The following is a 23,859-nucleotide window of genomic DNA, read 5'->3' as shown; positions in this document are numbered from 1 at the left end:
TTACACACTTATAGACAAACAAGTGCGCACACAAACAGTACTTACACACACAAAGTGCACACACAACATGCACACACAATCAGTACTTACACACACACAGTACGTACACATTTACAGACAGACAAGTGCACACACAGACACTATATACACAAACAGTACACCCATAAGTACTTATACACACACACAGATAAGTGCACACACACAAACTACTCTTGGCTTGTTGTTGATGCTTCCAGCACTTTCCCTCTTTCACACTGCTGCCCCTCATGTGCTGCTTCTGCGTGATACAGAGCAGATCTGCCTGCAGTGAGGCTCGTCTGCTTCCCCTCGTCTCCACTCGCACGTGTGTGTGTGTGTGAGGAGCTGCTGGACCCCTGAGCACAGAGTCTGCAGAGAGGAGCCGCTGTACACAGACACTGCAGGTTACGTATTCACCAGTGGAAGGTATACTGAGGGGTGTGTGTCGGTCACTTCACAGCTCAAATAGTGAGACAGAAATGAACCTCCATGAGGGAAATGCAACACCTGAAAGTCTGAAAAATCAAGAAAGAATAAAGAAAGACTCGGTTTCTGGATGTTTTTCATAGTGCTAGACATCAAGTCATGTTAAATATGTTTGAATGTGATGCTTGCCACATTAAGGGAAACAAAGTAAACTTATGAAAGCATGAACAAACAAACAAACAAACAAACTGCTTAGAAATGAAATATAAAAATCTTGTTTTTTTGTCCTGTAAACATAATAATAATAATAATAATAATAATAATAATAATAATAATAATAACTGTTGTTATATTAATAGTTATAAATATTATTAATATAATTCTTTTTATTTATAATAATGTCGATCCCAGTTTCTGTATTCGTAGTCATTGGTCACTGATCTCGTCTGAAGCTGAACGACTTTTTTTTTTTTTTAAACCAGACTTTTATTATGGAAAAAGAAAACGCGACTCCAGGTCGCGACCCGGAAGTGAACGTTAGCCTTCTGTTACCTCGCATGAGAGGTCAATGATAGTGGCTGCATCTCAAACCTCTCCTCACTGCCTCCATCTGCGCACTACAGCGAGAGAGAAATACACATTATCTAGTGCACTTTGAGTCCCGTAGGGCGGGTTTTGGGATGCGGCTGCTGACTGAGCAACACAGTGAGGTGGTGAAGCGGTTTGCTCGGGTTTTAGGTAAATAATGTTAGTGAGGAAGATGTTTGTGGAGTGAGAGAGAGACAGAGAGAGAGAGAGAGAGAGAGAGAGGTAGTGGAAGGTAAGGAGTCGGTGTTAAAGGCTGCATGAGTGTCAGTGAGTGTCTGAATGAATGAGTGAGGAGGTTAAAGTCATCATTTCGGAGACTTATTTACAACACGTTATAAAAGAAGTGTTTTTAAATATAATAGTTAAAAAGTGTTGCCTAAAGTACAGTTTTAGTCTAATAAGGAACCTCTTTTACACATCCAGTGTTATTTAACCTTAAAAGAATATCTTATTCTTATCCAATATTAATATTAATACTAATATAATGAATAATTATCATTACAATTATTAGTGTTTGTTTTCTATAGTGATGTCTTTGTTTTTATTTATTATTTATTGTCTTTTATATATTTATTTTCTTAAGCCTAAAATAACTTTAGGTTGTGTGTTTTTTCATTTTAACATCCAGTGTTGCTTTACCTCAAAAAAGAAAAAGAAGGGAAAAAATCTATCTATCTGTCTCTCTTTCTCTCACGATATATATATACACACACACAGAGAGAGAGAGAGAGAGAGAGAGACAGAGAGAGAGTCTTTTAAAATATATTGCTTTTCTATGATAGATAGATAGATAGATAGATAGATAGATAGACAGATAGATAGATAGCGCTGTTAGGCCAGTAAAGGTCAGAAAGTAAGCTCTGTGTTTGTTCATCTAGTGTCTAGCTTGAAAACAACACTTAAAAATAAATAAAAGGTTTAAAGATTAGAGCTTACTCTTTAAAAATCACATCCTGTTTGTTTTTCTTTTTTTTTTTTCCTTTTATAAATCTAAAACTCCATTATAGTCAGATAAAGACCATCTGTGTTTGTTCATTGTACCATCCAGTGTTGCTTCACCCCAAAAAAAACTATTTGTAAAATTATGGATTTTTATTTTACTATTTTAAAAATATTTCATATCTATGTTTAATATATAATATCTTTTTTTAAATCTGTAACACAGTTGCAGTGTAATAACGGCCCACAGTGTTTGTTCATTTGCCCATCCAGTGTTATATGAAAACAAAAATAAGAAATAATTAATAAATAGTAATAAATAAGATGCTTTAAAAATAAATAAATAAAATTAGTGATTACTCTTACATTTTTTCTGTTTGTTTTCTGTTTAAGCCTAAAACATTATTATAGTGAAATAAAGACCCTCTGTGTTCGTTCATTTTAACATCCAGTGTTGCTTCACCAGTGCTCTTTTAAAAATATTATTTCCTGTTTTTTTTCTTTACAAAAACAAACAAACAAACAAACAAAAACTGTTACAGTTTAATAAGGACCAACTTTTTGCACATGTAGTGTTACTTCACCTCAATTTTAATAAATAAATAAATAAATAAATAAGTAAATAAAAGTGGGGATTTTTTATATTTTACTCTTTTAAACATATTACTTCCTGTTTTTATTTTAAACACTGTTATAGTCTAATAAAACATTTGCACATCCAATAAATAAATACAGCACATTGTATATTCTATAGCGTAGGTATCTCAATCCACACACGTTTGTGCGATTCTCTCCCTCATTCCTCTCCTCTCTCTGTTCCACAGTCGCTGTGTCCGGGCCTCTTCGTCACAGTGCCATGGCTCCAGCTGCCCTCCTCCCAGTGTTATATCGTATCAGGACTCTGAGCTCAGCCACAGCTAAACATTCCTCCCAGATCCTTCAAAGGACCAGAGCAGAGATGCATCATGGACCCGTCTGTGTCCTGTCCCACCGGAGGAACGTGTCTACGGAGGAGGCTTTGAGCCACAGTGTTTCGGATCTGACTGTCAGAGAGAGGACAGTGCTCGAGCGGCTGTATGACGGACTGATCAGGGGTCAGAGGTCATCTCTGGCTGAGTGTATAACGCTGGTGGAGACGCAGCATCCTCGGAAGAAGGAGCTGTCCCAGGTGCTGCTGCAGAGGGTGCTGGCGTACCGGCAAGAGCGCGAGAGGATCGCAGGAGGGAAACCAGTGGCCTTCAGAGTGGGTGAGTAAAGGAATTGGGCTGGAGGATTTGTTCACAGCTGCAGAGATAAATAAATAAGAAATGTCATTAAAAATAAATACATTCAGTCATCTTTAGTAAGTACTTTATCCTGGTCAGGGTTTGCCGTGGATCTGGAGCCTAGGCAGGAATACACCCTGGATGGGACACACACACTCATTCACACACTCAGTCACACTTATGGACAATTTAGACTCACTAGTCTACCTACTGGCATGTTTTTGAGATGCAGGAGGAAGCCAGAGAACCCAGAGGAAATCCATACAGACACAGAAGAACATGCAAAATGCCACACAAGCTTAGGATCAATTTGGGGACCCAGGACCTGCACCACTGAGCAACCCAAATAAATAAGATGTAAAGTTCCTCCACAGGGTTTCTGGGCTTACTGTCCATGATAAGCTGAGGAGCTTGACAATCAGACAACGTCTTCATGCTCCTCTGAAGCATGAAGAGCACGTTGAGGTGGTTTGGGCACCTTACAAGGATGCATCCAGCTGTATCAGATATGTTAGACTGGATTGTGACCCCGGGGCAGACGCAGGACCCACTACAGAGCTTATACACTTATTGTACTATATGGCACAAAATATGTGGACCCCTGACCATCACACCCATATGTGGTTCTTCCCCAAACTGTTACCACAAATTTGAAACACACGATTGTATAGGATGTCTTTGTATGCTGTATGATTACAATTTCCCTTCACTGGAACTAAGAGGCTCAAACCTGTTCCAGCATGACAATGCCCCTGTGCACAAAGCGAGTTCCATGAAGACATGGTGTGTGAAGGTTGGAGTAGAAGAACTCGAGTGTCCTGCACAGAGCCCTGACCTCAACCCCACTGAACACCTTTGGGATGAACTGGAACACTGACTGCACCCCAGACCTCCTCACCCAACATCAGTGCCTGATCTCACTAATGCTTTTGCAATTACTGGCAAATCTTACACAAATAGTACACCCACAAGTAGCATTTAACATAATATACATAACATATAACACACTTCCATTCTGCCTTCTGCATGTACCCTCCTGCATATACCCTCCACCTTTATGCTCCAAAATCTAGTGGAAAGCCTTCCCAGAAGAGTGGAGGTTATTCTAACAGCAAAGGGGGAATAAATCTGGAATGGAATGTTCAGCAAGCACAAATAAGTGTTATGCTCAGGTGTCCACAGACTTTTGGCCATATAGTGTATCTCGCAGTTGGCTTGGGAATGATTGGAGATCCCCCAGGAGGAGCTGGAATCTGCAGCCAAGGATAGAAGAGTCTGGACTGACATTCTCCATCTGCTGGCACTGTGACTCCCACCAGGAGAAGCAGAAGGAAAATGAATGAATGAACATTACACAGGAATAATCACAAAGATTGCAACGTGGGTGTCTTTTCCTCGTAATAGCATTAGGTAGAGTCTTATTCTAATGGAGGGGCTTTTAGAGGTACAGTGCAGATGTAATGCCTGATACAGAAAAATAGTTTTACATACACAACATAGATTTGATTACAGATTTTGATTGCACTCTAAACATCCCATTCAAATTTGATTTGGGCTCAAAAATGGAGAAGTGTGAGGATCTTGCTGTATCCCCAGCTACTGTAGCTTCCATCATACCGATCATTTACATTTACTCATTTGGCAACGAGTACAGCGCAGCAGAGTGGGTGTTCAAGCAGGTAGAGAAATCGTGCAAAATACTCAGTAAATGAAATTTAAAAAGCTGTCTTTCTTTATTTTTGTTTGTGACTGCAGGGTTGTCTGGTCCTCCTGGTGCTGGGAAATCTTCCTTCATCGAGGTGCTGGGGAAAATGCTGACAGGAAAAGGCCACAAAGTCTCAGTGTTGGCTGTGGACCCTTCATCATGCACTACGGGAGGTAAGCTCTACAACACAATTAAATAAAAAATACAATTTAGACCAAACAGCCACATATGCTGGTGGATTGTGTAGCCTTCTATTTTCATTATGAGCAACCAGTCAGATCTCAACTTGTGGTAGACATGTGAACTGGAATTGTAAATTTCTGGTTTTGCTTCATTGTTTTTCTTCAAGCTAATTAGAAAAGCATGATGTAAGGAATAAACTCTTAGAGAGGCATTCTGCTATAGGATAATAATCAACGACAGGGTGAGATGATGTGACCTGATGAAAAGTGGACTTACTGTTACCACCCCGAAGTTGATTATTTTCCTATAACACTACGTCCTGATTTGTTTTCTTCCCCTTATACCACAACAATTTGCTGACAATTAGAGTTTTTAATTTATTAACAAACATCACAGATTTGATCCATTTATAGTTACGTTTAAATTTGTGAAACAAGTGATCACTTACAGTACATTATAGCAGCTCTAAACAGTCGTTCCCTCACCAGCTTTTCTTGTCTCTTAAAGTTAATAAAATGGAAAAAAATGTAGCTTGTCATGTTACCCAGAAAACATAAACTCCTCTGTCTTGAAGACTTTCCTGTGGTGGAAAACCTAAATTCACAGTCCCTGTGAACTATTTATTACTATAGAAATGATAACATATTAGGAAAATTTGAAACTGTGCTGCTGTTATGGAAAATTAATCAACACCTTCTGACCAGAGAGAATCGAGAATTCAGCAGCACTGTTGTAAAATTCTATTATACATTGATGTTATCAGTTTAAAAAAAAAAAAAAAGCGACATCAATGTGAAAGCCACTGTGCTGTCGCAGGCTCGCTGATGGGGGATAAGACGCGGATGACAGAGCTCTCGCGAGACATGAATGCCTTCATCCGGCCATCACCATCCTCGGGCACGCTCGGTGGGGTAACGAGGACCACCAATGAGGCTATAGTCCTGTGTGAGGGAGCAGGCTATGACATCGTGCTTGTGGAAACAGTGGGTAAGGACTTATAGAATTACAGGAGATCATTCATTCATTCATTCATTCATTCATTTATAATAATTTTTTTGCCTTAAAATGCATACTGTTATTTAGAATTTCCCTAATATATGTGCAATTGATGTATTTGCATTTTAACTTTACTAGATGTTGATTTGTGGTGTGTGTATGTGCGTCTCCAGGTGTTGGACAGTCTGAATTTGCTGTGGCAGATATGGTGGACCTTTTTGTGTTGCTAATTCCACCAGCAGGAGGCGATGAGCTACAGGTTAACGTTTCACTTCATTTATTTCTAGGTTAAACATGGTGAGATGTATATAAATTCTCTTTTAAAACTCTCTCTTTTTTTTAAATATGGGAATACAGGGAATAAAGAGAGGTATCATTGAGAAAGCTGACCTGGTCGTGGTCACGAAGTCAGACGGTGATTTGGTCGTTCCAGCCCGCAAGATTCAAGCCGAGTACACAAGTGCGTTGAAGCTGCTCCGAAAGAAATCCAAAACCTGGACACCTAAGGTACATATCCATGCAAGTTGGTCCACATTTTCATGTGTATGCACCAGCAAAACGATAACCTTTGAAATGATTTATATGCGCTCATGCAGATATAGGTTGAAAGCTTCAGTTAAAGTTCACATCAGTGACAGTGACATAGTTGGGCTGGCTGAGTTTGAGTATTTCAGAAACTGTTGATCTCCTGGGATTTTCACACACAGCAGTCTCTAGAGTTTACACAGAATGGTACAAAAAACAAAAAGCATCCTTGTTGATGCAAGAGGGTCAGATGAGAATGGCCAGACTGGTTCGAGCTGACAGGAAGACTACGGTAACTCAAATAACCACTCGTTCAATCGTCATGAACAGAAAAGCATCTCACAGTATGTCGAATCTTGAGGCGGATTGGCTAGAACAGCAGAGGACCACATCAGGGTTCACTGCTGTCAGCCAAGAACAGGAATCTGAGGCTAGTGGGTACAGGATCACACAAACTAGACAGTTGAAGTTTGGAAAAAGTCGCCTGGTCTTTCTCCTATCTTCAACTGCCCAGTTTTGATGAGCCTGTGCCCACTGAGCTTGAGCCTGTGCCCATGAATTTCATTATAAAATAAATTTTTTGCACAGTTGAATGTTATAAATATTGATATGCAAGTGGTTCAAGATGGATTTTTTTTCTTTAACACCAAAAGTGGCTTTGTGGCAGACTTGTGATTTGAACTCACAACCTTCTACCCTCATATCCTCCTGATCTTTCTTCTTAATAAATTCTTTCTAATCTATTTGCTTTTTTGTGTTTCTGACTGAGATGAAACCTACTTAAGTCATTTTGTGCCTAACATAATTCATACCCCGGAAATGATGTTTGTCTTGTTGTTCTGGCCCTGTGGCCAGCAGGGGAGGCTGTTTTGGATCCGTCCTGCTTCAGACGCTTCTGCTCGGCACATGCGGTCCGCAGATGTCAGCCTGAGCCGGAAACCGATCCTCGTCCAGAATACGTTAAACAGTCCAGGGCTGCTATTCACAGAGCGTCTCAGTGATGGAGTGCTGAGCTCCGAGAACATTCCTGCCTGTGAATACTCGCCTTTATACCAGACGACTGATCCATCTTCTTTAATTAACACTGGGGTTGGGATGCCAGCAGCGCTGATCGACATGGCTAACATTACACGTAACATTCTGCTAAATGAGGGACTTAGTCACAGCTCTGGTATCCTCAGTCCACCCCTGTTCCTTCACATTTTTCATCACACTGATTGAGCTTAGGGGTTTATGTATGTAACATGCTGTAATGTCTAATTCCCAGCATGCTTTGCTCTGTCTTTTGGACCCTGGCACACAGCCCTTTGTCTTCTATCCCCACAGCACTACATCTGCCTATTGGCAGAGTGCCAGCGTGGCATTTCACTGATTAGAGGCCACCCACTCGCACGAGAGTCGCTCACATCTTTGTCTCCATATCCACAGAGGGCTCTCAGTGCAGCATCCCTTTCACTCAGCCATATTGATTTTTTTTTTCCCTGCTCTGAAGACTTTCCAGCCTGTAGTTCATCAGTCATTGAAACCAAGAAGGCCTGTGTGGGTGTGCTTAACCTTCTTGCATGTCCAGCTTTATCAGCATATTTAAAGCAGATATCAACTTTATCCTCTGTTAAAGAATTTCTATTGCGTCGCTTTAATATGCCGGATGTGTAAGTCCGACCTGTTCATATTGGATTTTTGACAAGCAGAAAGGCAGGTGTAAAAGTCTTTCCTTCAACATACGCATAAATGCAGATGTTCTGTATGTATTATCTGTTCAAATTCTCATCTGATGTGTTGAAATGAAGCGAAGCGAGCTGAATCTGCAAATCAATATTTCATTTCCACTTGGAGCCTTGAAAAATTAGTGTGTAAAATCCACTTTTTTGGTACAAGCTACTGTTGAAAAAATTAGGCAACATTCCACCTTTTTTGTATACAGTTTCATGAACTTTGTCATATGCACAATCTTCCTTGTGCAGTGAAATATGAAATATATACAACCACATGGCTGCACACTGCTAAAATTAGTACTTCCTACATTTTGTGTGACCAAATTCACTAGAAAAGTGAGCAGAGTTGAACTTTATACACACAGGATGTCTGCCAATTGAAACCACTGATTTATTAAAATAAATGCCATTTTGCATGTGATGGAAAGCTAATGTGGCTTGAAATTTAGTTTGTTACAGTTAATTGGTTTATATACTTTTTTTTGAGCAATCTAAAGGGTTCTTCAGCTGGAAAAACCATAAAGATAATGTGTAGAACCCTATAGCAGAGGGTTCCCTTTTAGATAAATTCCAAGTAGGAAAAACATCCTTAACCCTCCAAAGAACTCTTGATAAAGTCATCTTTTTCTAAGAGTCCATGTTGTACTGTAGCATTAATATGATTCTGTCTCTCTCTCTCTCTCTCTCTCTCTCTCTCTCTCTCTCTGTGCCGTCTTGGTCAGGTGGTCCGGGTGTCCTCTCAGACAGGGCAGGGTGTGCCCGAGCTCTGGGACGTCATGCTACAGTATCGTGATGCCAAGTTGTCTAGCGGTGAGCTGCAAATCCGCAGGCGTGAGCAGCAGAAGGTCTGGCTGTGGAGCCTGATCCAGGAAAATGCCCTGCGCCATTTTCAGGAACATCCAGAGGTGCAGGCAGCGCTGCCCGAGATGGAGCGCAGGGTGACACAAGGTGACATCTCTCCCGGACTGGCAGCCGACCTCCTGCTGAGGGCCTTCAGGACCACACAGTAATACAAAGCCCATTTCATAAAGAAGTGAAGAAGTGATACGTGAGGAATGAATCGTGATTCTGGTTTTATAGCTTTGATATATGGGTTGGTATAATCACTTTGTAGTTTGAGGCTCTCACACCTCTTATACATCTGATTGAAATCATGAAGCAGGGGTGAACAAATCATCTAGTCCCATGTTTTGGCCCAGAAACCTAACTGACAACACTAAAAAAGTGGTAGCTAGCGTAATGTAATAACAAATGCAAAAGCTAGTTACTTAGTTAAGTGCACTAATATGGACTCAAATTAGTGTGTAAATTTCTGCATAGGAGACAACTCAGTCATTCTGATTATCTTTTGCTTTAATGAAAGTTTCTAATGTAGCATCTCGTTTGTGGAAAAAAAAAAAACCCAGAACGCTGATGACTGCTAGCCTACTGAACCTACTTGTCTATCAAGTAACTATAAATAAAAAACGAATAACACAGACATGTAATTATCTTGTCCCGGATGCTCGGGCTACTGATTTGTCCACCCTGCTCTGATAGACTGTGGTGTTAGAGCAGGAACACACTTTGCAACTTTGCAGCTTTACAATGTGTGTAAAAATGGAGATATTGCTTAGTGAGCTCACTTTTGAATTGAGTTACTAACTCAAAATCCAAATTCATATCCTCAACTGAAGAGTGTTTTATTTAAAGGTTTGTTCCTCCAGTGCTGTAATGGAGGACACAATGTATATCATATTAATCTCCAATGTGAACTCATTGTGAAGACAAAATGAATGAGCCAGAATGTATTGATGGAGAAATTTAATATTTACTTTCTGAGATTGCTTTATATACTGTATCAAACCTGTTATACTGGTAAATGTGACACTTGTACTGTTATATTATGTTGGGTTTTAATGATTGTTGTATTTTAAGGACATGACAAGGGTGAAAAGGGATAGAAATAAATTAAATAATTAGTTAAAACGTACTATAGTTTGATCCTCTTTGTCCGTGTTTTAAATACATGCTATTCAAAGAGCATGTTAAATTAATTCATAATCATCAATTATGTTGAGATATTTATTCATTTTAGTCTCAAGGGTTTCATCACATCACGAGTATAAACAGACGGGTAATTGACCTTGTAGAGGTTTTTATTTTTAAAAAATCCTATCTGCTATCTTTTACATACTGTGTCTGACTAGTCACTCCAGTTAATATATAAGTACAGTTACACTGGCAGTGCGTGTTTGAAGCTCACAACCAGCATTAAAGGTGCAGTTTGTCACTTTTACAGCCCTCTACTGCATGTGAGGTGAATCGCTGTTTCATTTCAAACATCCATAAACCTTCTCATCTCCCTTTCCCCCATTTTGATCCCACCCTCTCTGTTGAAACTTCACATGCTTCCTTTTAGGGAAAAGGGGCAGTGCTGAGCTGCTATGTTCTAGCTGGGGGCGGAGTATATTTCTGGGCCAGAAAAATGTAAACAGAAGCTATAAGTGGTGGGGAAAAAGCTTCTAGTTCTATTTCAAATCAATATTTTTTCTATTATATGTGTAGAAAGACTTTAAACATGCACTTTTGAGCTGATATACATTATGCTGTTGTGAGATGTTTGATTGCTACAGTTGAGTGCAAAAGTTTGCACACTTGTACTATGAAGAATTAGGTTTTTAAGCTGTACTTTCTTTTACAAGTAACAGAAATTGTCAAAAAGTATATGAACACATACAAAAATGATAAGCTCAAGATAAGCTCAAGGGGAAAAAATACTCAAATGTTTTCTTTCCTGATACTTGGCACTACCAATCCTGTCAGTTGAGGATTCCACCAGTGTCTTCAGATACTTCCTGTCCACTCTTCCACATGGCTGCAGTTCACCTGGTTTTTTGGCTTGTTTTTTTTTTTGGCTTCCTTTATATACTTTATGCACTTTTATATCTCTTTGTCCCTTTCTCCATCAGTATTTTCTGTGGTCTGCTGAGTTGTTATCTCTGTGAATAATCTCATCTGGATACTGTACATTTGTACCTAAGAGCTGCTGCTGTAAATTATAAACTGTCCTGACTGTCCTGTGTTCATTCCAGGATGCTCATCCTGTAAACACACTTAGCACTGTTTAGTAATCATAACTTCTCAGGGAATGTGATTTGAATTGATGAAACATTTGTTGATTGTGTTAAGTCATCAAATATCTCGATGGAGTGCATTTAAATAGAGCAGGTCAACAAGACTCAGACTTTTCATCTTGCTAATAAACCTAACTCCTGTAATATTTGTGCTGTATGGTGTAACTGTTCAAAAACACAATCTGCTTTTGAGAAATTCTTGGGGATGCAAACAGTCAACTATACTTAGTGTCTTGCATAAGTATTCCCCCCCCCCTTGAAATTTCCTACAATTTGTTGTCTTCATTTTTCACCTGCAAATGAAATGCACTTAATAGGGATTATATGTCATGAATTTACACAAAAATAACCCAAAACACTGTCTAATCCCATCTATACACAGTTGGACTTTTGGTGGATGGCCTCCTGTAGGCAAGTCACAGTTGTGCCATATTCCTTCCATTTTTTGAATAATAGATTTAATGGTTCACTGTTGGATATTATTTTATAACCAAACCCTGATTGATACTTTCGCAGAATGTTGGCCTGGACTTGTTTTAATAGTACCTCGGTCTTTATGATGCTGTTAATTTAGTTCCCTAACAAACTCTGGTGAACAAGAACAGGTGTATTTTTATTTAGATCATGTGACACTTTAATTGCACAAATAGGGACTGCGTGTAACCAGTTAAGTGACTTGATTGCACCAATATGCGTCAATACTTATGCAACTACCACTTTTGCATTTTTTTTTTTTTGTAAATAATTTTGCAAACTACATTGATTTGTTTCTATCTTCAACAGTATGGTTATTTATTTATTTTTTTAAAAAAAGAATATACAATCCCAAATAAGTCGAATTCAGTTCCAGGTTATAACACAACAAAATGTGGAAAAGTTCACAGGGGGGTGAATACTTATACAATACACTGTAATCACCAGCCTTAGTATGTCATATGTTTTTACATCGCCATGAACTTGCTGTAATCTGACCTTTCGGTAGTGGAATTATTTCTCTGCCGACACTAGATGGTGCCATCCTCTTGGAAGGCCGTTGGTCATTATGTAAATAAGGCTCTCTCTACATGCCACAGCTGTGTGTCTCAGTCCGCAGTGGTGTGTGTCATGAGTGTGTCGTGCCAGTGAGGCACACAGAGTGTATGTGTGTTTGTGTCGTTAACCCTCTCACTCGCTGTCTACACTATCACACTGGAGGGGGAAAAAAAGTGTGTCTCTGAACATTACCTCATAATGTTCGAGGTCTGTGTTTGGATGACCTTCTGCCTTGATTTTGCACTGATGAATACAGAACTGCACATGCACACGACGATCTGTGCCTTTGTGCTACAAGCTGTTTGTGTGTGTGTGTGTGTGTGTCTGTCTGTCTGTCTGTGTGTCCTGTCTCTCATGCATGTGCCCTCTGTCTTATGACTCTATGCTGAATGCGGCGTGAATACTAATAGGCTCTTAAGGCCTAAGGACCTCCCTCACCATCAATCACACACAGGAGCTTCATCTCCTGTGCTCGGGCTGTGAGTGGATCTAAAACTGGCAGGACTCGATTCATACAGCGCAATTTGTCTGTCATGTCGCATTATTCTGTTTTACTTTGTATACTTTGGGCTATATTTAGCATTTTGACTGGTTGAAGCAGGGCCTCTCTGAGTATTTGGAGAGTGTTGTTTTTCATGTACTAAAGCTCTTCTGGTGCATATTTCTCTTGTCACTGTGAATCTGTGAACCTGAACATCTCTATCACATGTATCTAAATCATCACATGACCAACCCTTACAGCGAAATCACACTTTAACCATGTGATCATAAGGTTTTCCGCTGAGATTATATGAATAACATGAGAAAAACATGTGAAAGTACATTCCACCATATCATGCCCTGAAACTGCACATGTGATATAAATGAGTTGTGCAAAATCAGTGAATTGTGGAAAAATCACATGTGAAAATAAACTAATTATGTGAAAAAAAATCACATGCGAACATAAATGAATCATGAAAAAATCAAATGTAAATATGAATTTGAAAAGATTCAAATGTGAAAATGAATCATGCAAAAATCACCTGAACATAATTGAATCAGGTGTAATGTTCATGTGTGACAATAAATTAATCATATATAAATCAAATGTGAAAATGAATCTTGGAAAGGTCACGTGCAAGAATTGTGTATAAAAGGTTTACATTAAGGTTAGTATTGAAACATTACACGTGTTTAAAACCACATGTACAAAATTCACATGTGAATCATGTTGAGAATTCACACATAAGGTTTGACTTTTCTGTAAGGGCCGTTCCAGGTGTGATTAGTCTTAGAGCTGCAGTAATCACAGTAAATAACACTCCATTTTGAGTTAAATGGAAAAAAGTGCAACTGTTCTGTGTGTACTATGTGTGGAGACTGGTCATGCTCTGAAGCCTGACAAAAGCCTCCATCTCCCTGCTGTGTTTGCTGTACTCTCCCTTCACACACACACACACACACACACAGACGCTGTGACTGCTCAACTGGCTGCCTGTCCACCTCTCTCTCTCTCTCTCTCTCTCTCTCTGTCTCTCTCTCATGACAGATGAGTGTGTAAAGCATTTCCTCCAGGGTGGTGGGCTCTGTTTCGAGAGCTGAGCTGCTGCAAATGATCCCATGAGTACGAGCCTAATGGTGCTGGATTTGTGCTGCAGGAACGTTAGAAGACTGGAGCTTGAAAAGGCTGTAACAGAGACCCAGTTCGGTTCCCTTCGGCCACTGCTGAGAATTAAATGATCACTGTGTTTTTTTTATGGCGTTAAGCATTCCGGCAATAGAAAGATCAACAGATTATGTTACCGTTTCATTTTCATGCAAAACCTGACATGCCTGTAGGTGGTCAATGCGATAAGGCTTTATTAGTCGCCAAAGGAAAAGCTCGTCTTGCTAATGGTGTGAATGTGTGCTTGCGTGTGTGTGTGTCTGTGTCTCAATATCTCTGTAATTCTCTCATCTGCCTCTGGGCTGTGTTTGAGTGCTGATCCCATAGAGGAAGCACTGGCGGGAATAATCAGAGTTTAACAGCGAGAGCAAGCGAACGCAGTAGACCTCTGGTAATGGATCTGAGTGAATAATTATTGCGAGGTACAGCTTTGGATGATGGTATCGAGAAAAAAAAACAGATGAGTTCCACTGGATGACTCATTGGCATAAAAGAGAAGAGTGCCAGCGCTTAGTTAATGAATTCCATCTGGTCTGTATCACAAAATCAGGGCAGGATCAGACTGGGGTCTCCCGGGTTGGCCTTTCCAACAGAGAGAGAAAGAGAGAAAGAGAGAGAACGACTCTTTCCTGTGATTCCACCCCCATATCTTTGATGTCAAAACTGCCCTCTTTAGACTGAGATATGTGCATTGTGGTCTTCTCATTTATCCTGGCAGCCCTCTCTCATTCACAACGATACCAAAGAATCTCAAGATGGCGCCCGGATCCTCCTCAGGCCACGGAACTCAATCCTTTATGATCCGCCCTCTAATTGCTCACTTTGCCAGTTTAAGAGAAAACAGCTGCTCACTGACTGCAAAGCCAACACAAACCTTTCTTTGCGGGCCAGAACATCATCATACAGATGTACACATTTTTTTAAAAATAAGCAAAGGAAGATCAGAGCATGGCAGTGTGCCTGCTAAGGAGGTGAACTGGGTTCTCTGTGATGCATCGTTTCCCAAGCGGAAAAGGAGACATCAAGAGAGGCAGGTTGCCTCTGTGCCCCTCGCCTGGCTCCTTCATCTCTGTCTTGTAGGGATGATATAATAAAGCAGTGGACAGCGAGGAAGTGCAGTGTGTCTCTCCCTCCTGGCCTTCTTTTCAAACATCATCTTTGCTTTGTGAATCTGGAGTGCTAGACCAGCGGCTTTGATCAGGTCAGGGGTTTCATCCCAGCTGAAAACTGTTGCCATTGTGCCCTTGAGCAAAACACTGAACCCCATGTTGCTCCATTTTTGGATAGAGCAATCTGCTTTAGGCAAAAAAAAAATCATCTAAATCTGTTGAGTGTGTCTTATAGGTTAAAGGACTCCAGGCTGTGATATAATTATACCGACATTTGTAACCGGAAAAGTAAAACCTTCAATCTAAATCACTTGAACATGGTACGCCTAGCTGCCTGTACAGTGGCAAGTGTTAAATAAGGAATAAAACATAGAGGTTGTGCTGTTATAGGAAAATAATCAAAGACTGGGTGGTATGATGAGGCCTGATGTTGAGCAGAGTTATTGATACTCCCCCAAAGTTGATTATTTTCCCATAACTGCAAATCCTGAAGTGTTTTATTTCTCTTATACCACAGCAGTTTGTCAACAATTACAACTTATTAATTAAAGAACAACCTGCACTTTTTGGACCATTTATACTATATAAGGGTACTAAACTCTACTTTTCCTTGTCACTGTGGTGGTACTCTCAAACGTACACCTTTTGTGCCTTTGATTGTATTTGAGGGTAAACTATATCCATGTTTCCAGGTAAATGATACATATTAAAGTTACAAAAGATAAATGTACCAGCCTAGTGACAAGGAAAGGTACAGTTTAGTCCTATTTTTTTCTGAGAATGTAGCTATGTTTAATGTTGTGGAACTTCCACAAAGTTTTAACGGATATACTTGGAAAGCTCAGGGAACATTGTTGTAGGGTCCTACATAGAACCTTATCCCTCAGATGGTCAAACCAAAGGATCATCTAAGGGCTGTAGATTTAACCTTTAAACTGAGTGTAGTCAAAGCAGAAATTTAATCCATTTGTTGGCTACAGCAGGTAGTGTTGCCTTCTCACAGCTCCAGGGATAGGGATCCTGTCTCACAGCTCCAGGGTTCCCGTCTCACATCTCCAGGGTTCCCGTCTCAATCCTAAACTTGGGTTACATTCTGCATGGAGTTTCGCCTGTTTGCTCCCACCTTTCCAAAGAAACATGCTTCACTGATATTGTCCCTAGCTGTAAATGAATGTGTGAATGTGTGTGCATGATGCCCTGTGATGGACCAGCGTTTCATTCAGGGTGTATTCCGGCCTCATGCTCAGTGTTCCTGGGAAAGACTCAGAATCCACTGTGATCCTGATCCAGGATAAAGTGCTTACTGACCATGAATGTTTGCTGTTTTAGACTCACATAAAGTATTTATTTATGTACAATACAATAATAATAGTGATAGTAATAATAATCATTCTAATGACAGACAGAAAGACTGAAAGATCAATAGATAGGTAGACAGAAAGACAGACAGACAAACAGGCACCAAAAAACTAAGCAGACCGAATTATAGATAGATAGATAGATAGATAGATAGATCTTATTTAATTTAAACTGGGGCACTACAGTAGCCAGAGAAGATGAAATACACAAAATAAATAACCATTTTCACACATACACACACAAAACAGATAATAATCACGATCAGTTATTTTCTTTATTTATGTACCAGTTTTCATTTTAGTGTTAATCAAATGAATTGTCAGCAGGAAGTGATTTATCATAAAAATAACAAACAGAAACAGTATGTATGTATTTTTTTAAAGGACCTGCAGAGTCTGCGCGTGCCCGCGAAAAGTGCGCGTGCCCGAGGGAAGTGCGCGTAATTGGCTGCAGGTGATTGCGGGCTCATTAAGTGCGCACCGGAAGTGACGCACTAATCTGGGGGTGAGGAAAGAGCTCAAGCAGGAGCGCGGAAGGTTACATAATGCTCAGATGAGGCTTGGACGTGTCTGTGTAATGAGAGCGTTTATTAAAGCGCATCGTATCTTCTTCTGCGATGCGGCGTTATGTGACGTGACTCACGCGTTCTGACTTCTGAGATTACGTGTGTTTGCTTTTCCATCTACCTCACACTGACCAACACTTGCTCGATAACACACTCTTGAATTAGATACCACGCATGACACTGACTAACGCTAAATAAACTACTCCTCAGGACAGCGCATGTTCTCTCTCTCTCTCTCTCTCTCTCTCACACACACACACACACACACACACTTTCTAGTTTCAGCTCTGACTTTGCCCTCTGTTCTTTCGTGCTTGTTTTCTCCGTGAAAAGCGCCGATGTTTCCTTCCGCTGGACTCTTCTCTGAAACTGACTGTCCTTTCCTCACTTTGGGCGGATGTGAGCGACCTTACTGTCCCTACAAACACGTCAAAGAAGAAGAAAATACAGGTGTGTGCGCCGGAAGTGCGCGCGCAGCACCTGAAAAAGGTAAGTTTTAATTATGGGCGTGGCCTAAATCAGCGGTTCTGAGGCCCGGTCATGGAGTCCTGGAGAAACCGAGCACATGGTGCACAGACTGTGTATGAACCCGCCCCCCCTTCACGTCTTTCATGCAAGAGACGGGTTTAAGAAAGAAAACGCACCAGGACATGTAGTGCAAACCAAACCTAGGCCTAAGATCTGCTTTTGTGAAGAACTTACTAGCCTGAATCCAGGGACATTTTTTATGTTGATGGTGATTAAATTAGGCAGCATACATGGTGCTGAATATACATTGATGAACTACTAAAACTACTAAATGCTATGAGAATTAAATTTTAAGGCAAGACACTACAAGTAGAAACAACAGCATTGGTCTTGTCAATCATTTAAAAATTTATTTATATATATATATATATATATATATATATATATATATATATTATATATTTGGAGAAATTGCATATAGAACAAGTCCTGGTGAAAATAATGGCTAACTCCTGAATCTCTCACAGCATGATGATAACTATAACAATATGCTTATTTTAATATGCTACTGTAGCTTGTCTTGATAAATACAAACTCTAGCTAATGACATATTTTTGCGATAATTATCAGACCTCATTCCGAGTTGTCTTTTAGATGTGATTTGATGATGGTAATGCTAACAAAGTTTATTTTAATATGCAAGCTTGGCTAGATGAATACAAACTCTCTAGCTAATGACCGATTGATAGCGATAAATATTGTACTTCATTGTGACTTTTTTATAGATTTGAGAGAGAATTCTTGAACTTCGTTTATTGTGTAATATGTTGGCTAGCAACTCAAATGTAGAAATTTACAAATACCATCAAGGGGTCATTCACCCACCAGCTGCAGTTGAAGTGTAGATGTGTTAGGAATTTTAACTGACTGATTGAAGTTGTTTTGCCAAAGAAAAAGTCTGTTGTAGAGTATGATTTTGAAACCTACTGAATAAAAAGTAGAGATTTTTCTCCTAAAATGCAAGTAAAAACCAAAACTCTTAAGGTCAAGGGGAAATGCAAGTAGACAAACATGAAAACTGTACAGTAAGTCCAGTAAGAACTGGAAAAAAAAGTATGTACGTGGATACTTTTCCTTGCCTGGCTGTAACATTTCTTTGCATAATGTTATATCTTATGAAATATGCTTTTAAATTCGTATTGGATTGTCATTTGATCTTAATCTTTATCACTTTATATTTGTGTAGTATTTTGATCAGATCAATGATTTTCACTTTAAAGCATTGGTAAATAAAGTTATGAGACACTGATCAGTTTGGAACAACATAATGTCGTAAATGTTCTTGGACAGATGTTTTACAAGCTTAACTTATTACACTGCAACAGTTTTTTCACTTAAAACTTTGCCCTAGGTCATGGCAATCATAATGCTGCTAGTAGAACCTTCCACAACCACGAACAGAGCCAAACTTGTCTTTCAGAGCTGGAAAGGATCAACAAACAGATTGAAGCAGTTAGAAATGAAGTGGAGAAAGAACAAAAAAGACTGTCCCGCTACCAGTCTGAGCAGGCTGAGAGTGCTGGTGTTAGCTCAGAAGAATATTTTGTAACCAGAAAAACTCGGTCTAAAGACCAGAATGGAAACCAGCTGAAATGTAAAAAGGCCACTCCTGCTGCCCGCAAATACGTTGTTGATCGCACCAAACCAAAAACTGATCTGGAATATGACCCTTGTTCAAATTTTTCTGCTGACCTGCGATCTGGCAGCTCAACAGATAAAATGAAGTCAACCAATAAAGCTGATGTGGAACGTGATCAGCGGGACAAAGGAAAGGGTAAGAGTATTTCTGCAGATCCAATTCTTGTTCCTTCTTGCAATTTTGAGGATTCTGATGAGGAGGGGGAACTAGTCATTGACATTCCACCTTTTGAAAATGATGGGAACAAGAGATCTCAGATACAAAGCTCATCACCCAGTGAAAATGCAGATTTTATAAAGATAACCAGGGAATCTTCAGAAATGGCCCCTCTTGATACTGACATGCCACTGCTAGAAAAGAAAGCAGAAAAGATTAGGCCAGCAAAGAAGGACATGACTAGCATCAATGAACAACAGGAGTCACTCAAGTCCTTGTATAAGGAGACTAATGTGGTAAAACCAAGACACTCCATACCACAAAGGGAAAAAATGCCTTCTGAAGGAGTACTTGCTGTCAGAAGTATACCTATTGAAGGTGAACAAAAACCCTCAGTTCATCCCAGGATGGCCAAGGAAGAACCTGAATTGTCCAAGAGGATGATGGAGATTGATGCCTTACCTGCAGAAAATAACGAAGTGCTTCATAAGAGCTTGAAACAAAACTTGGCTGCTTCCAAGAATGACAAATGCAAGGAGGAGATCTTGAACTATGCGACTAAAAATTCTCCAGAATTGCATGAAAATACAAGGTCCTTTTCAGTGTCAGATTTTTCACAGGTTGGCCAACTGGAAAAACTTATACCTGCAAACAGTATGAACGCTGGTGTTTATCAAGAGAAAGCACAAAATATTGAAAATGTTCTAGACGATATTTCCATTTGCCTGGACCACCTGAGGCGGGAAAGTGAGAGCATTGCTTGCCTTCAAGATGTGGATGCTAGCCTCCTTGACACTATCCCTTCTGCTCCCAGTTGCTCAAAGATACATGGAGATCATTCTTTACAGCCTGTCACACAAAGGCTGCAAAGGCGAACAGAACCTGAGGTACAACCAAATAACTGGCTCTCAGGTCACATTAAAAAAATGGACACCTTGCCCCTTGGACAGTCATCAGAGAACACACAAAAGACATCAGTGTTTCAAGATTACCTTCCCACCACTTCCTCTTTCCAAGCCATAACTAAGGATCCTGGATCTTGTCAGAACACTCCAGCCTCTGCTGACACAAATTGGCCATTTGCCCAGAAAGTCCCAGCGGAACCCGTTGTTCAGAACGTACCTCTGTACGTTTCTGGAACCAGCACCGCAATGGTTCCTTCTCCACATACAGAGCTAAACCCAGCCGCTACATCTGTGGATTTGCCTGGGTGTCAGATCCTGCAGAAACCACCTGCTCTGCTGGGTGCGACAGATAAGATAGCAGTTGACTCTAGTTCTTCAGACGAGCTCAATTATTCAGACCTAGACCTTTCAGAGAGTGATCCAATGGAAGAGTGCTACAGAATCTTTATGGAAGCCAACAAGGCTGAAGATCCCACCGTTCAAGGTGACATGCCAGTAAGTGGATGGGTGTACAATGGGTTGGACTGAACCAGGAAGGAGGAAACTTATCATTATCAAACTTGTCCTTATTTTGTAGGAAGAGGTTTCAAAGATGTCTGAGGCTGAGATGGTCAAGCCAGTTCTTGCTCAGAAAAAGAGAGTAGCCCATGTAGCAAAGTTTGAGGTAAGACTGTGGTTCATTAACAATACTACTTTTAGTTAAGGATCCCTGAATGCTAGTTTGCACATCAATGCAATTAGTAACATTACTTGGTGAACTATTGTTGATGCAAATTGCACAACAGACCATATGTTTTAAAACCCAGTTGGTCAACATGTTTTTTTTTTCATATTAAGGCCCACAGTCCACCAGAACCAGATGGGGCTGTAGATTTTCACGTACCTTGTTCGGGTGTATTGAGAACAACAATTAATCCTATATGAATTATATTTGCTGAGTTGTAATTTGATGACCACTCAGCAGGTCAGTAAAAACAAAGCACAGGTCATCGTGCCCCTTAGAGATGGCGGTTTCCAGCTGCCTGTGCCCAGCCAGAGTCAGCAGTGTCAGAAGAGAGCAACATCTATTACAGCAGCAGTGAAAGGGTGCCAATCCTTTATTGCAGCCAATGCAGCCAAGCGAGTCCTCACACCTACTGTCATTCATCCAACTGCTGTGCCAAACAGTGAGTAATCTCATTAGAGTAGAGATGTCCAAACCCAGTCTTGGAAGGCAAAATTTATTACACTGCTTTATCACTGTAGTACCTTGTTTAAACAACAGGCTTGAATGTTTTTAGAAAGGAATAACTGTCCAAAGCTAACTGTTCCATAACAAAAACACTAAAAACTGTTCTTAAAAAGAGATTTAAATTTTTAGACTGTGTGAACATCCTCCCGGTTGGAGCGACCTTGCGAATTGGCCCAAACCTTCACCTGATTGTCCCTGAAGGGAGCTGTGCTTTACCGGTCACACTAATTCCTGCTGCTGCTGTGCCTGCAGCACGTCCAGTTCATCAGCCAGCTCCAATCCCACAGCCTGCACAGCCTGCACAACCAACCAACTACACACCTGCCAAGGTGGGTAAAGCTTGCAAAACAAGGCTGTGGTCTTTCTCAGTTTTTTCTATTGTAGCTATATTTTGTTTTATATTACTTTACCCAATTGTAGAATAACACAAGCAAAGAAATCATTTAAACCGGTCACATGATGTTCAATCATTTAAACAGTCAATTCCCACTAAGCGCAAAGCGAGAGGACGTGCAGAGGTTGGCGTAAAGGTTCCTCATGATGTACGGCAGCGGTATGTAAATCTGTTCGTGGAGGAGTTCCTGAAAACATCAGCCACTGTGCAAGATGCCTTTGAAAAGGTTTGCAACAAAAAGCGCATCTGATACATCATCTCTGTAGTACATTTATAAATGCTCCTTTTGCACCTTATTTTATTGCAGGCACTAGCAGAAGAGAAGACTGTGTTTGATCGCAGCATCAATAAACTGAAGTATCTAAGCATAGCAGTGAATGCACTCAAGAGGCTTAAAAATCAAAATGCAGCTCCTGCCAAATGTATGCAAATTTGATGGATGGTTCTTAACAGCAATTTGGTTGTAATGTTTTAGATAACCTTTCATGGAATATGCTAATCTCAGTGTTACTGGCCCTATTTTCACCATACAGTTTCCAGTGAAAGAGATGCACAAGCGTCTAGAGGAAATGTGCCACTCAATACTCAAGCACTCCTGCAAAATGGTAAGAGTGCCATTAGCTTTTATTTCAGGGTCACATTAAAGTGTCCATCCTGCTAGTATTAATATCAATTTTATCCGATTCATTATGTATAAATGTTAGTGGACCATCCCTTAGGGAATACACTTAGTGCTCTGTATGTACAGTAGAGTGTGATAGTGTACTAGATGAGTTTGCTTTTGGACGGCTCAGTACACAACCTGACAAAAAGGGGATATGATATGTCACCATATTCAATTCACGTTCCAATTATATGGATACTAAGTGTTTCACCTAGTTTTGTGTGGTAATTCTCTTAGTAAGTGTGCTAATCTTAATATAGGCTTTAGTCTTCTAACTAAATGGAGGTCACATTCCTGAAGAGAAATAGCAGTAGAACTTCATGGTGCTTGCTTTACTTTGGAATATTTGATTCAGGTCTCAAAGCTTGACTTTTGTGAAGTAGCTATCAAGTCAAATCAGCAGTATAATATGAAAAAAAGTGTTCTGCGAAGTGCTGGAACTGTTGTTCCTGTCCTCTGGGACTGTAAGTAATTTAGGGCTGTAATGCAGTGCCACTATCTGTATCTGCAGTGCCCTCCACTAATATTGGCACCCTTGGTAAATATGAGCAATGAAGGCTGTGAAAAATTGTCTTTATTGTTTAACCTTTTGATCTTTTGTTCAAAAAAGGCATAAAAGTACTCTGCTCTCATGGATATCAAACAATTGCAAACACAACAAATTTATCCCCCCAAAAAAAAAAACTTTGTTAAAGATGTGTGGCACAATTATTGGCACCCCATGAATTCATATGAGAAAAATGTATCTGAAATATATTCCCGTTGATATTTTACATTTTTTTAGTCCACCTGGGTGACTAGGAACAGGAAACTGTTCAACCATGGCTTCCTGTTTCACAGGGGTATAAATGAGGTAACACGTACGCCAAATTCCCTTAGTCATTCATCACAATGGGTAAGACCAAGGAATATAGCTGTGATGTGTGGCAGAAGGTTGTTGAGCTTCATAAAATGGGAAGTGGCTATAAGAAAATAGCAAAAGCATTGTAAATGCCCATTTCCACCATCAGGGCAATAATTATTAACATGTTCCAGTCAAATGTTATGGAAATGTTATGAATCAACCTGGAAGAGGACGTGTGTATATATTGTCTCAACACACTGTGAAGAGGATGGTTAGAGTGGCCAAAAAAATCTCCAAGGATCACAGCTG

The 23,859-nt window shown here is 40.0% G+C and overlaps 2 protein-coding genes across 10 annotated transcripts in view; both read left to right on the top strand.

Moving 5' to 3' along the window:
* The first annotated feature begins 290 nt into the window (after positions 1 to 290).
* mmaa (metabolism of cobalamin associated A) lies at positions 291 to 11,682 on the top strand. 4 transcript variants are annotated; one of them, XM_034303184.2, is made up of 7 exons: positions 291 to 422; positions 2,796 to 3,218; positions 4,992 to 5,114; positions 5,941 to 6,111; positions 6,294 to 6,379; positions 6,478 to 6,627; positions 9,083 to 11,681. In XM_034303184.2, exons 2-7 carry the CDS (start codon positions 2,828 to 2,830, stop codon positions 9,368 to 9,370), a joined length of 1,209 nt encoding a protein of 402 aa, XP_034159075.1. In that variant the 5' UTR covers positions 291 to 422; positions 2,796 to 2,827; the 3' UTR covers positions 9,371 to 11,681. The 4 variants fall into 4 exon arrangements, with proteins under 4 accessions (XP_034159075.1, XP_026788319.2, XP_026788327.2 ...); XM_026932518.3 differs by lacking the exon at positions 291 to 422 and adding an exon at positions 1,029 to 1,182 and having other exon boundaries at positions 9,083 to 11,682; XM_026932526.3 differs by lacking the exon at positions 291 to 422 and adding an exon at positions 1,132 to 1,264 and having other exon boundaries at positions 9,083 to 11,679.
* Positions 11,683 to 17,111: 5,429 nt separating this feature from the next.
* Positions 17,112 to 23,859, top strand: part of zgc:152968 (uncharacterized protein LOC564848 homolog) — a 50,676-nt gene continuing 43,928 nt past the window's right edge. For 3 of the 6 annotated variants that reach the window (XR_008301499.1, XM_053232836.1, XM_053232838.1), the window contains exons 1-9: positions 17,112 to 17,288; positions 17,523 to 17,678; positions 19,069 to 20,912; positions 20,995 to 21,081; positions 21,379 to 21,583; positions 21,778 to 21,977; positions 22,128 to 22,268; positions 22,350 to 22,464; positions 22,576 to 22,647. Coding sequence is in view for 5 of the 6 variants with exons in the window: in XM_053232836.1 (XP_053088811.1) it covers positions 17,528 to 17,678; positions 19,069 to 20,912; positions 20,995 to 21,081; positions 21,379 to 21,583; positions 21,778 to 21,977; positions 22,128 to 22,268; positions 22,350 to 22,464; positions 22,576 to 22,647 (2,815 nt within the window). In the remaining variant the exon portion in view is untranslated. Of the gene's footprint in view, positions 17,679 to 19,068; positions 20,913 to 20,994; positions 21,082 to 21,378; positions 21,584 to 21,777; positions 21,978 to 22,127; positions 22,269 to 22,349; positions 22,465 to 22,575; positions 22,648 to 23,859 lie in introns of all 6 variants that reach the window. The other 3 variants (XM_053232837.1, XM_053232835.1, XM_034303004.2) reach the window with 3 other exon arrangements.

This window comes from Pangasianodon hypophthalmus, chromosome 3 (genome assembly GCF_027358585.1).
Source record: "Pangasianodon hypophthalmus isolate fPanHyp1 chromosome 3, fPanHyp1.pri, whole genome shotgun sequence".
NCBI classification, from domain to species: domain Eukaryota; kingdom Metazoa; phylum Chordata; class Actinopteri; order Siluriformes; family Pangasiidae; genus Pangasianodon; species Pangasianodon hypophthalmus.
This window is presented reverse-complemented; position numbering and strand designations above follow the sequence as displayed.